At 43.7% G+C, this 18,474-nt stretch overlaps 2 protein-coding genes across 2 annotated transcripts in view; one reads left to right on the top strand and one right to left on the bottom strand.

Moving 5' to 3' along the window:
* The window catches only part of DNAH3 (dynein axonemal heavy chain 3), a 63,035-nt gene extending 45,829 nt beyond the window's left edge, over positions 1 to 17,206 (bottom strand). The window contains 14 exon segments of the mRNA XM_010719934.3: positions 688 to 866; positions 1,870 to 1,975; positions 2,139 to 2,275; positions 2,464 to 2,643; positions 3,802 to 3,997; positions 5,494 to 5,619; positions 6,534 to 6,729; positions 8,361 to 8,550; positions 9,406 to 9,592; positions 11,082 to 11,151; positions 12,512 to 12,737; positions 15,302 to 15,403; positions 16,311 to 16,403; positions 16,874 to 17,206. Coding sequence (XP_010718236.1) covers positions 688 to 866; positions 1,870 to 1,975; positions 2,139 to 2,275; positions 2,464 to 2,643; positions 3,802 to 3,997; positions 5,494 to 5,619; positions 6,534 to 6,729; positions 8,361 to 8,550; positions 9,406 to 9,592; positions 11,082 to 11,151; positions 12,512 to 12,737; positions 15,302 to 15,403; positions 16,311 to 16,328 — 1,913 coding nt within the window. The 5' untranslated portion in view covers positions 16,329 to 16,403; positions 16,874 to 17,206.
* Positions 17,207 to 17,919: 713 nt separating this feature from the next.
* TMEM159 (transmembrane protein 159) overlaps positions 17,920 to 18,474 on the top strand; it is a 5,666-nt gene continuing 5,111 nt past the window's right edge. The window contains exon 1 of the mRNA XM_010719932.3: positions 17,920 to 17,937. The gene's annotated coding sequence lies outside the window, so the exon portion shown is untranslated. The remainder of the gene's footprint in view (positions 17,938 to 18,474) is intronic.

The following is an 18,474-nucleotide window of genomic DNA, read 5'->3' on the forward strand; positions in this document are numbered from 1 at the left end:
ATGTTTAGTGAAGCGTTGAGAAGATTGTGAACCTGCAGTACTCAGCCAATGAGGAACTAGGGGAGAACGGGATAAGCATCGGGCAGTAGGGAATAAAAGATGTAACGCTGTTTTCTGGGTGCTCTCCTGCTTGCAGGAGGCCCGCCATTGCAATTGCGAATAGAACCTGCTTCATCAGAGATACCGTCCTGATAAATGACTTGGATATTTCCAACAGTAAGTGAGGTGAACCTTTCCTTTAAAACAGAAACAAAACAGCTACTGTCTGTCTCTATTGACTGTGAAAGAATTCTTTCCCTGATGGTAATTTTTTTTTTTTTTAATTTCAGAGATCCATGATTATCCCATCACAATAAAGTCAAATTATATCCTCATTTTAATTTTTTAAAAATGTACTATTGTTAAATTTGCCACAAGTATGTAATCAGAACCACTGCTTCCCTAGGGGAAAAAAAAAAAAGTCAGATACAAGAGAAGCTGATCTACAGACTGCATTCTGCACTCTGCTTTAGCTGGGTGCCAGCAGGGAAAGCATTCTGTTCCTTTTGCACACTCACTTTGGGGTACTTCCCTGCACACGCCTGGTGCTGGTAGAAGAGGCAGCTGGTGAACGCGGCTATCTCAGACACAGATACACAGCAGCAGTGCACACAGAAAGCAACAATCACACATATTAACAACACGTACCTTTTATTTAACTCCCTGTTTTCCATCACCTCAAATTCAATCAGTGCATCTCTAAGACTTTGAGTCCGAATGCAGAGTTCCTCGTTCAGCTGTGCAGCATCCAGGCAGAACATGGCCAGAGGGACAGTGACACGCATGGAAGCGATCTCTCTTTTCAGTTCTGTGAAGCTGTCAATCTTCTAACAATGGAAAATAATAGATTCGATGTTTGTCCTTCAAGCTTATAGACGAAAGATGCTAAACAACAGCTAATTAATTCCCAACAAGGAAACGGGGTTGAAATCTTCGCACAGGAGAATGGCACATTAAGGAACACCAGAAGATGAATACTACCTCAGGAAGTATTCGGGCAGAGGTTAACTCACAAACGCAGCAAAGAAAGTGGGCAGGGCTAACGACAAGACAGCCAACAGACCAGCAAGACCCAGATTCACCAGGTACTCCGGACAGCCTTTGCCTGGCATCCAACAAAACCCAGAGAAGAAGGCCAGAGAGAACTATTCTTCAGCATAGCAGCCCTATGGAGTAAGGGAGATGGATTCCCAGGTGTTCCCAAGGGTAAAACAAACCATCTGAATTCAAACTCTTCAGAATGGCAATGTATGATGGCTGCTCCAGAAGTAATGCCTCCTGTTTTAATGTGACGGCCGATGCTGACAGAGGCAGATGTTGGTGAGATGGCAGCATGAACCTTCCCACCAACGCTCCATTACTTTTTATTGCTGCGCGACAGACCTGACAGAACGGGGCACTCCAAGAGAATGGCGTCTGATGTGGAAGTGCAGATGAAGCAAAGGGGAGTCACTGAATTCCTCCATGAATAAAAAATGGTACTCCCTGCTGTTCATCAACAATTATGAATGTTTATGGAGACCCAGCAGTGGGTGTTGGCACAGTGAGAGGTGGGTGCTGCATCTCAGCAGTGGTGACAGTGACATTGGGGCAGATCTTCACGAGCACAGTACACAGCTCTTGTTCATCGCTGGTGAAAATGCACAGCAAATGTGGTGACTGTTGAAAAGCAGTGTTTTGTAGCTGAAAACTTGCTCTATCAAATAGCATTACTGTGCTCTTTGTCTCTGTTGTAGTTTCCATGGGAATAAAGAGGAGGCACTACTTTTGGAGTGACCTACAGGTGTGAGGTGCTGTATGAACGCACAGCGGTTGTCAGTTATGTATTACCTCTCTTAAAGCTCCTAAGGATGGACTTCCATTCAAGAAATCCGTAACGTCTTGCTGTGCACTGTTGTTCAAAAGATGGTTGTATTTCCTGTATATGTTTAAGTACCTTAAACACAGAAGATGACAAAAACAAAGACGAGCTTCCAATGTGAAGATCTGTTATAGCAAGAAACAAATTGGCTCAAATTGTTTAATGTTTGAGTCAAATAGATCAGTGTTTTTAGGAATGTGAGAATGAGAAGGGCAAAAGAGTCAAAGACAAAACTTACCTCTGTGGACCAAGCATGTTGCTCTCAAAGATCTCTTCAAGTTTGTTTATATACTCTGCAAACAACGGTTCGTCTGGTTTGACTGTACTGAGAGTGAGGTCATTTCTTTGTAGTTGTGGAAAGAGAATTCTCTCTACCTAAAAGGAATCACTGCAAGTGATGTGAGAGCATTTACAGTATCGTCTATAACACAAAATGCAGTTCCTTGTATGTGACTCTCACTGGTACAGTGTATATGAGAGTTTTCTGCCTCATAGGTAACATTTTATACCACGTGTTTTTAATTCATGTTGTATTTTATACGGAGCTGCAATCTGTGCAGTACCTTTGGAAGTCCCTCCGCACTTTGTAGGATCTCCCTGAAGCACAGACTGATGAAATCCCAACATCCTTTCAAAGGTGGCTCAAAGACAATCTTGGGTTCTTCCACACTCAGTTTGACTATCAGTATTTGAGGCAAAAAGAACTGCATTTCTTGATAGGGTTCTGAAAAATCACTCCCATCCTTGGGGAAAAGAATGGAAATTGAACATGCCAAATAAATCAATTATAACTGTAGTCATTTAAATGTAACCCATGTACCCACTCTTAACTACAGAGCACCGATGGGATTTTCTTCACCAGCTCTTAATCAGAACACTGCTGCACCAACATACAAGATGTTTAGATGCCAACTCCTAAAGGAATCTGTAAGACACGGAATTAGGAAGCTGGGGCTAAGCCTAATTCCCTCAGTCTTTACTACGTAACAGAAGCACTAATTGCCACGCAGAACTAAAACCCAAAGCAAAGAAAAAATCATTATCAGAAATAAAGCCCAGCATCAAATACAAGATTCTGTAGGGTTTTTTTGCTTGCTTTAATTGTCTTGATGGTTAATAAGAACTGCCCTACCTCCAAATTGCTTTTACAGTAACAAAATGCTAACCCACATTTAGAATGGTAATGTGGAAGCTGTAAGAATTTCAAGCCACCAAACAAAAAGCAGCAGCAGCCGGACACAAGGTGAGCCTGCCATGGCCCATCATGTCTGACCTCTGCCTGCCACACAGCATTTCAGCTGCCATACTCATTATGGCTCCCGCCTTATCACAGCAGGTATTCTGTGTGACCTGATATTTAATAAACTCACTTCCACTATGAGACAACTCTATGGTAGCCAAAAGATCACAGAATCTCTTGCAGTTCATTTTCATAATTAAACACATTGCTTGAAATAATATGGGGCACCCATCTGGTATAGACAGGACACCATACACAAGTTCTCTCTGCAAAGGATTACATACAGCTGCACACGTCTAATGTGAAAGAGGGTTATTTGAGTGCTTTCATAAGAACAGTTTGGCCAGGTTAAGGTCAAGGCAAATAAAACTGAAAAATGCCATTAAAAAATAGCACATCCTCTCATGATGGAGTCGAAAACTCTTCCAGTTAATTATAACCCAGGCCTGCAAAATCATTATCTGAGTAAATAGTTCTTCACCCTTGAAAAAAATCCACTGAGTAGGAATGGTGATCCGAAGGGCTCAGCCCTATTCCAGTAAGGCTAAAGCTATCTGGAGTATTTCAGCCCTCAAAGAGTATTACGTTTCGTGACTGCATGAATTACCATCCCCCCATAACCCTGGAAACAGTGAGCAGAGATACACCTCGTGGCACATACCTCGTGCATCATAAAAAACCTAAGAAGGTCCTCCAAAGAGCTAACAACCATCTGACGGAGCTGTAACGACATGAGACTCGCCACAGAGCTGAAGTAGCTCTCGATTTGCTGGGGTGAATCACTGTCATTTCCAGGAGCAAAATGAAGCCACTTCCTTTTCTCATCACGTAAAATGGATGCACAAGTTGGGATCCACCTAAAAGAAAACAAGGCAAAGTTTTTAAAAGCTTCTCAGGCTTCCTTTGCTCCTTGTAATGAAATCTAAGCTGGAAATCACCCAAAGAATATGCACAATCCAAAAAGCAAGCAAAGAATTGATAACAAGCTGTCAGACTAAACTGCATCTGCCTCCACTTGGAGAAACACCATCTTTTAAGGTAAAGATACTTGTTAGCATGGGTCCCTAAGACTATTTTAAATGGATGTGAAACACTGGTGACAAATTATCAGCATTAAATGGGAGCCTTGAGATCCTGATGACAGAACACAGTCACCTACCAGCGCCAGACACCTTTTTAAATGACTGATTTCCACACTGAAAAGGCCACATTTCTGGTCACAACTCCTGCAGACAGGGGGCAGATTTAGCCTTCCTTCCTTCTAGTTTCCAGCTACCTAGTGTCAGTTTATTCCCATTTGCTCTGCTGTGAGCACCCTCATGGTTCCAATTGCTCTTTCAGCATCCAGATGCTTTTCTCTATCGTTCATTTTTCCCTTTGGTTCAGGTGCCTGTCTCTGGAACCACTGCCATCTCAGCCACCCCTTGGAAACAGATACGGCTTAATGAGGATTCTCAGTGAGCTGAAGCTAGAGACAGCTTTTAAAAGGAAACACATCTAACCACGGAGTTCTTTTCTTTGTTTCCTTTGTAAACAGCGTGAGTTAACTGATATCTACAGGTTCACACCAAAACAAAACGTCCCAGGTTAATGTCAGATTGGGCAAACATTCACATCTTTGGGGAAACGCTTACAATCCAAAGGCTTCCACATTCATTCCAAATGTATTGAAATAAATAAGAAAGTCAATTACAATTATACACTGTAAAATGGCTACAAAGCTGAAAAATAAATCCAACCCTCAAAATACACTGTTCAACAACATTCCGCATGTCTAACGCTCTGAAATATTAATTGGTCGGACCACTCACTTTCTCACAGATAACAGTGAATGGGCCTATGGTTTTGTGTGGTTCCACTTAACTAACCAGAGAACAGACAGTCCGAAAACTTCCTGAGGCCATCAGTGCCACCTGCCTAACACCAAGGTTACTTCTCTGCTTCCATATTTCTTTCCTCTTCAGAGATGCCTCAGCATACAGGGACTTACAGGTGAGTGTACCTGCAAACAAAGGGAGTTTTCCACTGACAGCAGTGTGGCCTGGATCAGAATGGGAATGGCTGCTTACTGCTGCAGTCAGTGAGAATTTTGTACTTCATTTTACCTGGTGAGGACCTGTAACACATACCTAACTACGGATCTTCATCTTGCAAATGAAATCCATAGGAGTAGAAACTGAAATGTAATCGTGTTCTCTTAGCTTACATTAGCTAAATCAGAACTCTAACACTTCTATATACGAGCAAATTTACTGCTACTTCATGCCAGAAAATAAAACTGAGATGTGCAGTTCTTGCCGTAGGTCAGACCCTAAGATACCCATCTCCCACTGTCACGACGGGTGGCACTGACTTGTTCAGGAGAACATCACGAGCTTCCACACAGTGCCTGCGAACGGCGCCCACAAAGCCGGCAGGCAGCAGCGGCAGCTCTCCTCCACGGATCTCCTCAGTGCGAACAAACCTCAGGCAGCTGTACCTATGGAGAGCAAACAGCAGGCACTTCAAGGACCTTGGTTTAAACAAGCAAAAACCCACAGTGATACACAGTCAGGTCCTGAATGAACTTACAAACACAAATATACCTCTTTGCTTATGCAAGTCACATCACTGCCAACTGGTCCAGCAAGTGCATTTAAACAGTTTTTGCTTGGTTGTTCGCTCAACTGTCCTTTGCAGTTAGCAAATGTAAAGAGCTTCACAAATTTCATTTGGCATTTCACAGATTTCAACTTACGTTAATTTTTGATAAAATGGTCAGAATATTTCTTGTATTTTTTGTAGGTTTATTAGTGAATCCAGACAGTAAGGGCACCCAGAATGACAGCTCCTGCTTCTGCCCCACAGTAATAGTAAAAAGCACCTACCTGGGTACCTTCTAGGAGAAAAAAAAACAACTACATTTCATCAATGTTTAAATGGTAAAAGGTTACTAGTAACTAGGGTTACTAAACACCATATTTAATTCCCCATGAAAACATGCCACAGAGTCCCCAGAGCAACTTCCAACTGAAACAGACTCAGTTTTAGCAGAGGCGAAAGCTTTTCTTCTGTTAATTTCAGCAATAACAATGAGAATTCTACATTACTATTTCACTGAGCATCAAGTCTTATCCCAAAGTGAATTTGGGATAACACCATTTAACAAAGGGGATGATCTTTTCATAGCACTGAGTCCACATTCCTCACTCACAGTCAGACTCTGCAGGAAACAACCATTCCGTGGCTGAGATTCCTGCAGGCTCTGAAAATGAAACAATCTTTAGAAAACAGAACAGATTTTGTCATTCTCCCTCCACTTCCCCCCGCTCAGAGCTCTGCAGCATCAGCCAGCAGATGCACTCTCTAACGAAGCCATACAGTTCGAACATACTTTTAATTGCGATTTCTTACTCAGAAAGCCAAAGCTGATGTAAAGTGTGCATCAGCGGATTCACAACAAAGAGATTGCTTTCATTCCAGCTTTTTGCTTCTTTGTAAGAGCTGTGCCATGGGACGGGTGCCCGGATGACTCTCAGGGGAAAAGGGCGCGGGGTACTTCCAATCAGCAGTCTCTCTCTCTCAGCTGGATCCATCAGGACGTAATCGACTAGAATAAATCAGATACATATTGCGGTGAGACTGCACACACGGTCATGCGTATGAAAACACAGTCTTCTGTAGTTCACATAGAGCATGGAATTCTTCATTTAAAATTTGCACTGCCGCTCCTTCTAAGTTTTTCTCAGTGAAATACAGCACAATAATCAAGTTACCAACATACACATAAAGTTATTTTGGAAAAATAAAACAGGGTCTGGTCGTGGCTCTAAAATCAGGAGGTGTAGAAACAGCTTTTCATCCTGTCCTCCCAAGGTGAGTAATGGGTGCTTCAGTTCCTCCCTGGTCCACAAACTGAGGGTGGAAATATCTCCCTTCCAAGCAGGATTTTTAGAAAGCTTCTTAAATGTTTGTGAATGCAGAAATTATTGCATGAAGCCCTCATTGCATCTAGGAAGAGTGTGGCACACAAAAGGCTGATGTGTGTTCTCTCCCAGAGGACAGAGCTCCGTACTGCCGGCCCCAAGAACGTCTGCAAAACCTGAGTTACACACTGAGCTCTCCCACATATGGGAACCACAAACACTGAGACTATACCAACAAAGAAAAGCAAATTAAAGGTTACTTGGATATTGGAGAGTGGAGAAAGCAGAGTGAAAACCGAGCAGTCTCTCCTTTCCACGCTCCTTTTCCATGTGAAAAGGAGACTACAAATATTTGATGATCAACAGATTTTAAAAAATTCAAAGTGGGAAAGCTGAATGCTGCCAAATGTGGCATCTGTGTTTAAAGAGGATGGCTTTGTGTTCACTGTAACACAAGTGGAAATAAATGCCATGCCTTATAACATGGCTTCTGCAGAAGTCAGAAAGCAACTGCAGCTGCACACAGTGCTGCACACCAAGGGCTGCTGTCAGCTGATGGAGTAGGCACTGCTCAATTCCCAGGTACAAGTTCTGAGAAAACACATTTCATTTGTAAAACAGTTCTCTGATTTGCTAAAAACTAAAACTGATTCTTACCTACTGCCATTTTATAGAAAATAAACCCTTGTTATAGGTATAACTCACACTACACAAAATAGAACGAGAAGCAACCCTTTATCACCAAGACCCCCATCAGGGACTGGCTCTCTTTGTTCTGCTCACACTGGTGAGCACTCTGTGACCACTGATACACCCAAGTCTGCCTTCCCATCAGCCTGCGTCCCGTGAAGGAGGACAGGCACAGATTTCCCATTTTCTGCATTGACATCACCTCCTTTTGCAGTTCCCCTGCACTTGGAATGAACAGCTCTGCCCCTCCTGCCCCTCTATATGCACTCCCAAAAAGCACACCGAATATCTCTGGAGTCATTGCTGCTATATTGTGTTTGTATCAAGGTCCCTAATAGGCTCCAAAACTCCTGGAGTGTGGTATGGAAAGCAAATGGATATATGTGCACAACAAGAGCATATAAAGTCTGACTCACAAAATCACCTCCTTGGCAGAGGTTGAATACACAGGTGTTTGTTCAATATGGAACTTTAGGAAGAATGCTGACATTCTGCCATCCACCATCCACTGCAGTTCTGCTGACCCTGACAGAACCCTCCACCAGTGCTAAGAACAGAAAGCAGATCTGCTTTCCAAGTGCAACAGTTTACATATGCTCAATCACTGTGAGATTACAAGTCTTACCAATGGCTTTCATCAGGCTGATACAATAGTCTTCCTTAACCTCTTCTTTTAAACTCACAAGCGAATTCTCCAGATAGGGGTTAGCAAGAATACAAGATGGAATGTGCTGTAAAATTACATTCATCACTTCCTCATCCTGAGGTGCCAACACGTCCTCCTGCACGGCGCTGTGCACGTAGTGCCAATACCGCTGCAAAACAACATTTAAAATATTACACCTGTGTAGGGAGTGTCCAGCAGACAGTGAATTACCACAGAACCATAGCATGGCCTGGGTTAAAAGGCTCATCTGGCTCCAACCCCCTGCTCTGTGCAGGTCACCAACCAGCAGCCCAGGCTGCCCAGAGCCACATCCAGCCTGGCCTTGGATGCCTGCAGGGATGGGGCATCCACAGCCTCCTTGGCAACCTGTTCCAGTGCCTCACCACCCTCTGGGGGAAAAACTTCCTCCTAATGTCCAACCTAAACCTCCCCTGTCTCAGTTTAAACCATTCGCCTTGTCCTATCACCATCCACCCATGTAAACAGTCGTATCCCCCCCCTTTTTATACACTCCCTTCAAATACTGGAAGGCCACAGCGAGTTCTCCCCTCATTGCTATGATTACTATGATTACTTCAAAATCATTTGGGTTTTTTCTATTACTTGAACCTTTTCTGCAACCAAAAGGTAACATCATGAGTTGTAGCTGTGCCTATCTCCCAATTCTCTTTAAATGTCTGACACACTTGTGATCACACTTATATCTGTTTTGAAATTTAGTGCAACACACTAAATTTCCCACCTCTGAAGTAGAAGCCACCAATGTGTGAGGTTACAAATTTGGGAAGACAGTTTTATTTGCAAAATCATTATATAGAAAGCAAACTGAGAAGCAAGTACGAATGGAAGCAAAATTTAACAGCAGTTTGCTAGATATTCCTATTTGCATCTCCTAAACCTCAGTTGTCCTCTTCTCAGCTCCATTTAAGCAAAGAGTTTACAGATGTAATGCCGACAATGCACTGCTGCTACTGCTTTCCAAATGGAAATGAACAGTAAATACCTCCATATCGTTTCCTGAAGGTGGCATTTCTCGCTTATCCATCTCCTCCTCATGTGAGTGCATGACAACAAACTGCTCTTCTGGAGTCAGTGGTTGATCTTCTGTGTAACGTGTAGCATCTAACTCTGGCCTATGAGCAGCTGCACGCAGGGAAACGAGATCCAAAGTGCGTAATGCCGGGGTACTTCTGAAACAAAACACAGCTTTGTGAGCAAGGAAGCTTCAGTGGATACTCAAATCAACGTGGACAGACTACACCCCTCTGCTCTAAGGACAAATACGGCCTATGATGAAGTGCTTCAATGATTCATAAGAGAAACTCCGTAAAATTGTTGAAGATAGCAATTTACTTTAACAGAGAGAAAACCAGCTGCCACTTTAACTAATCATGTAAACTTCCCAGCTATGCAGTACTGCTGAGATGGGCAACATCTTGCAAGCAATTCTACCAGAGCCAGATCTCCTCACAGTAATAGCTACTATGCCCAAGCTCTCACCCACTTTCAGGTGATTCTCTTTCCAAAATCTTAACAATCTCAGCCAAAGTTCAAATAGTCTCATTTGCAAATATAGGTGGGTCACTCCAGAAGTAATGTCTCTCTTTATTTCCATGGAAATGACAATAGATACAAAGAGCACAATAACACCATTTGGTAGAGCAAATTCTCAGCCACAAAATACTGTTTTTCAGTGCAGTCACCACCACCAGCTCTGCATCTTCACCAGCAATGAACAAGAGCTCCATGTCGTGCTCGTACAGATCTGCAGCAGCAGAGGTGAACCACAGTTGCTGTCACCACTGCTGAAATGCAGCACCGACCCCTCGCTGTGCCAGCAGCCACTGCTGGGTCTCCATAAATGTTCACAGGCATTGATGAATGTCAGCGGGTGCCATTAAGACAATAAAATGTAACGGAGTGTTGGTGGGAAGGTTCAACCTCTGCTGCCATCCCACTAACATCTGCCTCTGACAGCGCGGGGCAGTGTAACGAAAGAGAAGGCATTACTTTCGGAGCAGCCCTCGTATGTTACACTGCAGCCCTCGCTGCCAGGACTACACAGTGCTCTCCACTGGGATCCTGCCTGCATTGCCCAGGATGAGCAGCACTCAGCCTGCTGCTGCAGACCTGGCTTACTGCACATTATCAAGCTCTTAGTTGAACAGAATGTTAATCCCCCTGTATCGTTCTTATGGCACAGATCCCCACCTTACCTTAACACAGACCAATGACCAGAGCAATGCCAGAGAGGACTATTTCTCCCTGTTTTTCAGAGGAAGACAAGCAACAACAACAACAAGGTAAAAAGAAATACTCACTAGAGTAGAATGCTCAATTTGACACAACTCCAGGAGCATTTGAAGCATTTAAAGGCTCACAGCACAGCTGGGAGCTGTATCTCCACCACCTAAATTCGGGATTCTCAAGTCAATAACTGTGAAAGGAGGGCACTGTCAGCACGCCCATGACTTGAATGTACTCTGCCACTAAGAAGTGAACGATGCTGGCTTAGAACACAGGAGAATGTCAAGATGATACACATACCTTTTGAAGAGACTTAACATCTCATGCTTGGAAGCACATCACATCCTCCAAGTCAAAAGAAAATCAAAGCACAACTCAAATAAGACAAATAGCTGTGATTCTGTGTGTTGTTACACCGCTACAGAACATTACCTATCAGAACCACGTGGACTTCTTGGAGCAGTTTCGAGCCTCTTCCTGGAAGGTGCCAATTCTTTTAGAGCTTTGAGCACCAGTTAAGAAAATGACATACGTACATATTTTCAAACGCTGATCTGAATCAAAGCTAACCACGTGGCACAGAACCTTGCTGAGGGCCAGGGCTCAGCCCTGCAATGTCAGTGCTGTCCCAACCCTCTGCACAGACCATCTTTTCTGCCCTGCTGCACTCGCTTTTGAATTTTAAAGCAGTTCAATAAGATATATTGTTCCACCAAATCTATTACATGTAAAAAAATGGGAGAAGTGCAAATTCTTACCAGGTGTACAAACAGATGGGACTTTAAACCATAAATAAATACATCACAAATTTTCTCCAATACTGTGACCTGCCCCCACATCCCATTCACATACCACAGAAGCACACGGAGTAGAAGAACCAGGTGTATAACTAAGAAACTGTAAAGACACCTAATGAAACAAAATAATCACTTCTTACACGATGCACAGGGAAATAAGTGGATATTGAATCTATTACACACCATCTACCCCAGGGAAAATAAACAGTTCTTACAACTTTGGAGGAGCAAAGCAGCCACGTAGGACACGTGTGCGTTACAAACGTTGTGTAGGAAACAGCGCTTTATGGATGTGTCACTGCTCAGACAGGGGGCTTCTAACTAGATAATAATGAAAGAAACCTGAGTTCTTAGTTCTTCAATTAACAGACTAAGTAATTGAGCTAATTTTTTACTTAACACACTAAGTAATTGAGTTAATTTATTACTTGCAATGAGTGAGATAACATCTGAGCAATGTTTTTGCTATATAGATACATATATAGGTAAACTTAAACAGCAGAAGCAATTCTTAATATCCTTATTTGCATTACATCACAATATTTTTTGAATCAGCAGCACGATTTATTTCATACTGTAGGAATTGTATGTGTGCACAGGTTGCTAACACATCAGCTGCAAGGTTGAGGTATGAGAAGTGAATTAAGCAAGGTTACTGGAGCTGATGCTCAGAGGATGACTGATGCCCGTTCCCTGTGAACACGAGCACAGCAGAAGTGCATGTCTGCACACTGAACCTGTTTCTGTGCTGTGCTGCTGGTACCCATTTTTACTTCTGACAATAATCAGAGCTGAGTTGTATCACCTTCACTTTCCACGCTGCACACAACTTCCTCCAAATAACTGCACGTGACTATTTGGAAGGATGAACCTCACAAATTGACCACAAACTGGCCTTACCTTTAGTAAAGTTATGCGTGCTTTTGGAAACTTGTCTGTCCTGACCCCGAGGTAACACACTTGTAAGCACTTACCAGGGAAGAGTCACTTTGCCAGATAATGCATGAAAAGACAACAAACACAACAAACAAGGCTAAGCCCATAGACAGATTCAAATACGGATACATGGTGTGACTGCTTCCTGCCCTGCTGGACCTGGTGATGTCCTCGTCATCGAAGAGGACTTCAATATGTGAAGATTTTTCAGCTTTAAGTCCCGTGCAGTAGGAGTGTAGTTATTAGCTATGGAGTCACTGGGGCTTCGGTGGTAACTCTGCTCTTTGAATGGAGCTGCCAAAGTCCATGATGCTTCTTGCATCAAACGAGGATAGCATCTGCTCTTAAGAACAAGCTGAAATGGGAGGGGTAAGAAAAGCCATAGTTAGACACAGCACAGTGATTTTACTTCTTCTCAGTGCTAGAACAGGGCAGCAGACCAATTAGCACTACAGGCAAATACACAAGTCTGACTCAGAGTAATTTGAAGACTAATTTATTTTACATCCCAATGCTCCACTCATAGAAAGGAGTAATTTTACACAACTCTAGTGGGAGCAATCATGCCCTGCCCCCCCTCAAAACAGACGAACAAAAGCATCAGGATCTAGCTAGCACCCTCTCCCTCCCCATCTTCTCCTTCTCCTTATGTTTGCTTACACTGAGGAAATTCCTATTTCTCCAGCCTTTGTTAACTACCTGCCTACACTCAATACTTGCAATAGTGGAATAATAACACAAATAAAAAATTTTATTCTCATCTTTCTCCCCCACATCAATACAGGATTTGTAGTAGATTTCTTCCATCTGCTCACTCCATGTTCCTTCACAAGTCAATTACTATCAATGGATTGGCTCTTCATCAGTTTAGGTTAGAATTTGAACAAGAGTCACAGGCATAAAGAATGTGGGACTGAAGTTATTTTTAGTGAAGATACACACTCAGGGGGTACATAAGACAGAACAATGAATGTACACCTCTGCTGGTGCAGATCTGTACGAGTGCAGCATGCAGCTCTTGCTCACTGCTGGTGGAAATGCACAGTAATGGTGATGACTGTGCTGAAAAGCAGTGCTTTGTAGGTAAGAATTTGCTCTATCAAATGGTGTAATTGTGCTCCTATCTGTTGTCTCTTCCATGGAAATAAAGAGGCATTTTTTTTCCAGAGCAATCTACATAGACAACATCATGGCTCCTAAACTCATTCTTCTAAACTCATTTTTAGCTTCTGTTTCCATATTACATCTGGTTTAATGCTTTTTTACTTAGTTGGAATACACAGCCATACCTCTACTGCCCATTTTTATCTCTTCACAACACAGCATTTCCGTAATCAGTTTCACATGTTTCTCAAAAAACCTTCTAAATACGTTAATGACATCTCTCCTTTGGTTCCCTTGTCTCCCTTGCCTTTTGTTTAGAAGCTGCAGTTTAGCTTATTTTAGCATTTTGTGACCTCTGAGAGGACCAGCACAAAACAGCTGGTTTCCACTTCACCTACAGATGCAGCTTGCAAATACATCAATATTTTCCAGTCTGTGATGAGGTTTAGTGAGAACAGCTATGGTAGTTTGTCAATCTGGAATATCTGATAATGCAAGATCATTACTCCTGCCTTGCACTTTTGTTCTAACTAAGGAGGCTGACCATGCCAGCAGAGACAGAGGCAGCCACACCACTGCTGCAACCATATTCCTTACATCAGCTTTTGTGAACTCACACAATCTTTCCAGCTCCATTTCTTCCACTGCACACACAAGACAGGTGAGTAGGTCCCTGAAGTACAATTTGGGGGGGGATGATCTGATACAAAAATTAAAACTAATTCACAGATGTGGAGATGTTCCAGGAAAGTCCCCAGCTATCCTTAGGAACTGAATTCAACACGAACTCTGAATTCTCAGCTCTTCTCTCAGTGAGGTCTGCTTTCAAAACTGCATTATTTCTTCCCCACTACACAGAACTGCTGGATGCAAAATTCTGCCAGTGGTCTACTGAAGGCAACTGCTTGGACAAAGCATCCACCAGGAGAAAATCTGCCCTCTGGAGACGAGAAAAAGTCACCTGGCAAAAGTGTATTGCCTATGGGACACAAATGTCAGTGGCTAAACCATCTTGTATAAACCTCGACACATCCCTAGCACGTCTAATTGGTTTCTGGATGACAATTAAAAAAGTATATGCAACATTTCATTTAATTATTTTACCTTTTGTAAAAAATTAGAATATATCTTGCAGTTAAAATTTTCAAATTTCAAATGAAGTGCAAAATGACACAGCAGAATACACTCCAATTTCTTCACAAACAATATCTTTTAAGATATTTAAGATATTAAGATATCTTTTAAGAGACGCCATTGGGGAAACGAAGTGCGGACACAAATGAGGCAGATGGGGAACTGTGAGGCTGCTCATGGCAGGAGATGCCTGCCCTCTCTTCCTCCTCCCACTAAATGCTGGCACATGGGATTTATTTGTGCAGCTGTACCAGCCTATTCAGACCTGTGCTGCAATTGCCAAGCTCTCAGCTGTTTCTGGCCCATCATTTGGATTCAGGTTTTTTTGTGCACTGCTATGAAGTACTTATGTAGCCAGATAAAGTAAATAAATCACAATCTGTCTGGAAGGAAAATATTTTTAATCCAAAAATTCAGCCACAAATAATAATGAACCATATATGTAATGAACTAATTTTAACTGGTTTAGTAACCAAATAATAATAGAAGATGTAACAACACTCCTCTAACTAAGAGCAGCACTAATAAGATACCCAACCATCTGCTCACTACTTAAAATTAGTATTTATTTACTTTTCCCTGCCCTTTACTCATGATGTGCCCACAGCCTGGTAACACACAGAGCCTAAAATCATTTTAGCACACGTAACTCAACATTTACCCTGACAGGAGAACACCCACCTCGTGCAACTTGGAAGGTGCAGCTGCAGCAGAAGCGGGGATGGGGGGCACCTCAGATAAGTGCCCCACACGGCTCCTGTCGCACACTGAGTCCTTTTGCAACTGCAGAGAAATGACAAAGACCTTCTGAAGATACTTATGAATTATGCTGTTTTGAAAAAGAGTTATTCAAAATGACGCATTCCCTTCCAGGGCATCACAGAAGGTTCTTCTAACGATATTTCCTCAAAATTATTCAGTCCTATGGTGTTGTCAGGTATTTCTGAACAGCATTTTTCTTTAGTATAAGCAGTCACCTCCAGTCCTTCTCATCTTCCTAAACTATATTTTCTCAGGAGATCCACAAGAAACAAATTCCCAAATATGCAGTGAGATTACCAGAAAAAAAAAGGTGAAAGCACCTGGTATCAGAATGCCAGCGCATTAAATTGCCATAAAACACCAAGTCATTACCCTGCACAATTATGTACAAAAGAATTACACATGATTTACACGTAACTTCAAATACATGATTAGAGCAAGGGGCAGTTTTCATATAGGCCTGGGAATCCTGGCTGCCCAAACCTGGCATTCAAATAGACAAAACTGTGCCCTCCTCAATATCATTTTGGGAAAGGTCTGATCTGACCGACCCCCCTGGTACCCACTGTGTGCCCATACGCAGACACCCAGAATCAAGACGTTACCAGGTGTATCTCCCTAAAGGCAGCATGAGTTTTTCTTGATTAATGACAAAAGTATTGGGCCTTTGGATGAGAATGAGCTGAGCAGTTTGCTGGGAGAGTTGTTCATTCATGAAGATATAAGGGTTCATAAGAAAACCACTGCTCATTGTAACACAGCCCTTGGGTTACTTTTATTATATTATATATATTATAGAGGTTACTGTCTAAAGAACATGCAACAAGCGTCTTCAAACAGTCCTTCTCAATGACGTACCACCAGCCACAAGTAACAGCCAATTTGAAAATCATATGAATTGTCCATAGCCCCTGCAGAAAGAACTCACCCTCTGCGTTGGCTTCATTCTGCTTTGTCTTTCATCTCTGCTTCGGTTCCTGAGAATTTTTTGGTCCTCCTCCTCCTCAGATCAGTACATGCACTGAAAACAAACAAAAAAAAACCAAGAGGACCCTTCTGGGAACAAAAGATGTCAAAGCAATCAGCCTCCCACCCAACAACACTGTTCCCCACCCCCTCTCCTCCCAGACCACACGCTGTCTTTCCCTTCTTGTCCTCCTCAAGCTCACTTTTCACCTTAAGCTTTCTAACTCTCTCCAGCCACCTGTCGGGCCAGATTTTCACGCCTACTCCCCGCCTCCACCTCCCCAAACCCAGGCTCCTCCCCACCGCTCCATCTTTTCCACGGCACCAGTGACTCCAGGGCCCTAACGCCGGCTTACAGCAGACGTTTCCACCACGAGCAGCAAACACTTGTCAATACAAAGGGGAAAAGAGAAAGGTGTATGGCCAGCAGGCCTCGTGCTTCCACTGAGGCAGGTTACCTGCCCTTCTGCTCAGCAGACCCACTCCAGCGCAGGGATTTCTGACACTCTGCTGTTCAGTGCTCACCTTCACTGCTGCAGCCGCAGCGCAGCCGGTGCCAGGAGGCCAGGACGTCCTCCTCCCTTCTCTGCAGAGCTGTGCGGCCAGCCCTGCTCAGCGCTGTGTTGTGCCAAGCTGTAGCTATGGAGACTCTATGGAGTTCTGGAATCAATGAGCAAATGCACGGGTCTGCCTCACCTCTGAAAGCTACACAAACCCCAAATACATCCTAGGTACTCCAGCAATAGCATGAATACTATCTAATTTTTAATCATTCAGAACCAAACTCCCCAAAGATTCAAAGCCAATGGGATGCTTGCATTCCCACACCAGTCTGTGTATTTGTCTTCCAGCCACAACTGTCACCACGTCCCAAGAGAAAGCATCCTTCCAATTTCAGCACTGACGGAGCTGTTACTACCCAGCAGGAAATCCAGAGCAGTTTCCTTACGCCAGCCCTTGGCAGAGGCATTACACACGTTCTGCCCACCGAGCAACCCTTCCATTCTGACCACAGCTCCTCACCAACACTTTCAGGTGCCGTTCATCCCATTTTCTGTAAACCATGAGAACAGCAGCCATCCTTCATACAAAGGCACTGCTTTCCTTGGATGTGATGTTAGCTCAAGGTGGGAAATGGTGCTTTCTGGCCACACATGGAAGCTCCCCCCATCAGCTGCACCATGAGCACAAGCCAGCAGTGAGAGCACAGAACCAGCACTGCTAATGCTGGGGAAGGAGGCAGCGCGACTGCTTTGGGTCACAGCTGTACAAATTCCATGGTGCAGTTCTGCAATAGGAGCACCTTCCTGGGAATTCAAGGTAATGCTGGCAAGAAGACAAGATCAATTAAGCAACAGTTATGGGGATGATTGTTCCTTTGTGCAGAACTCCAATGTCCCCAGCAGCCATTAAAGCTCATGGCAGCATTATCACTGGATGACACGCTGTAATGTTACAGCTAGCTACATTCACTTAACATATACATACATACAAATTCAGGAGCACAGAATTCTTAGAGTTGTAGGGACTTTTAAAGGCCATCTGATCCATCTGCCTGCAATGAACAGGGACACGCACAGCTCCATCAGGTGCTCAGAGCTCTGGCATTGGCTGTCTCCAGCAATGAAGCGTCCACCACATCTCTGGGCAGTCTGTGCCAGGGCCTCACCTCCTTCACTGTAACAGACTTCTTCCTTACGTCCAACCATCTCTGGGCTTGAAGTTGCCCACTGCTGATGAAGGCCTGGTGTTGCACCAGCAGTGCCCAGATGAGCTCATGGTAACACAAATCTCTGCTTTACTTCTTTGTATCTGCAGAGCTCAGTGAACTCTGCACCGCTCACACACCGCCTGCAGACAGCCCGGTGTTCTAAAACAAGTACTGCATAAACCCTGTGTGAAAATGAAAAGCACAGCGCGCTTTGCTGCATTACAAAATAACCCTGACGCATTTCATACTCGGCTTTCCAACGTTCCCACGGTGGCACCAACCCGCAATCAGTCATCGAAGCAGAAACGCCAAGGCGCATTTTGCCGCCCCTGACTGGCACAGCTCAGGGCGGCGCGGCAAGGAGCCCGGCAACAACACCGGCACGGGCACCGGCTGCCGGCCCGGCCGTGGCGGC

The sequence above is a fragment of the Meleagris gallopavo genome, chromosome 16 (assembly GCF_000146605.3).
Source record: "Meleagris gallopavo isolate NT-WF06-2002-E0010 breed Aviagen turkey brand Nicholas breeding stock chromosome 16, Turkey_5.1, whole genome shotgun sequence".
Classification (NCBI taxonomy): domain Eukaryota; kingdom Metazoa; phylum Chordata; class Aves; order Galliformes; family Phasianidae; genus Meleagris; species Meleagris gallopavo.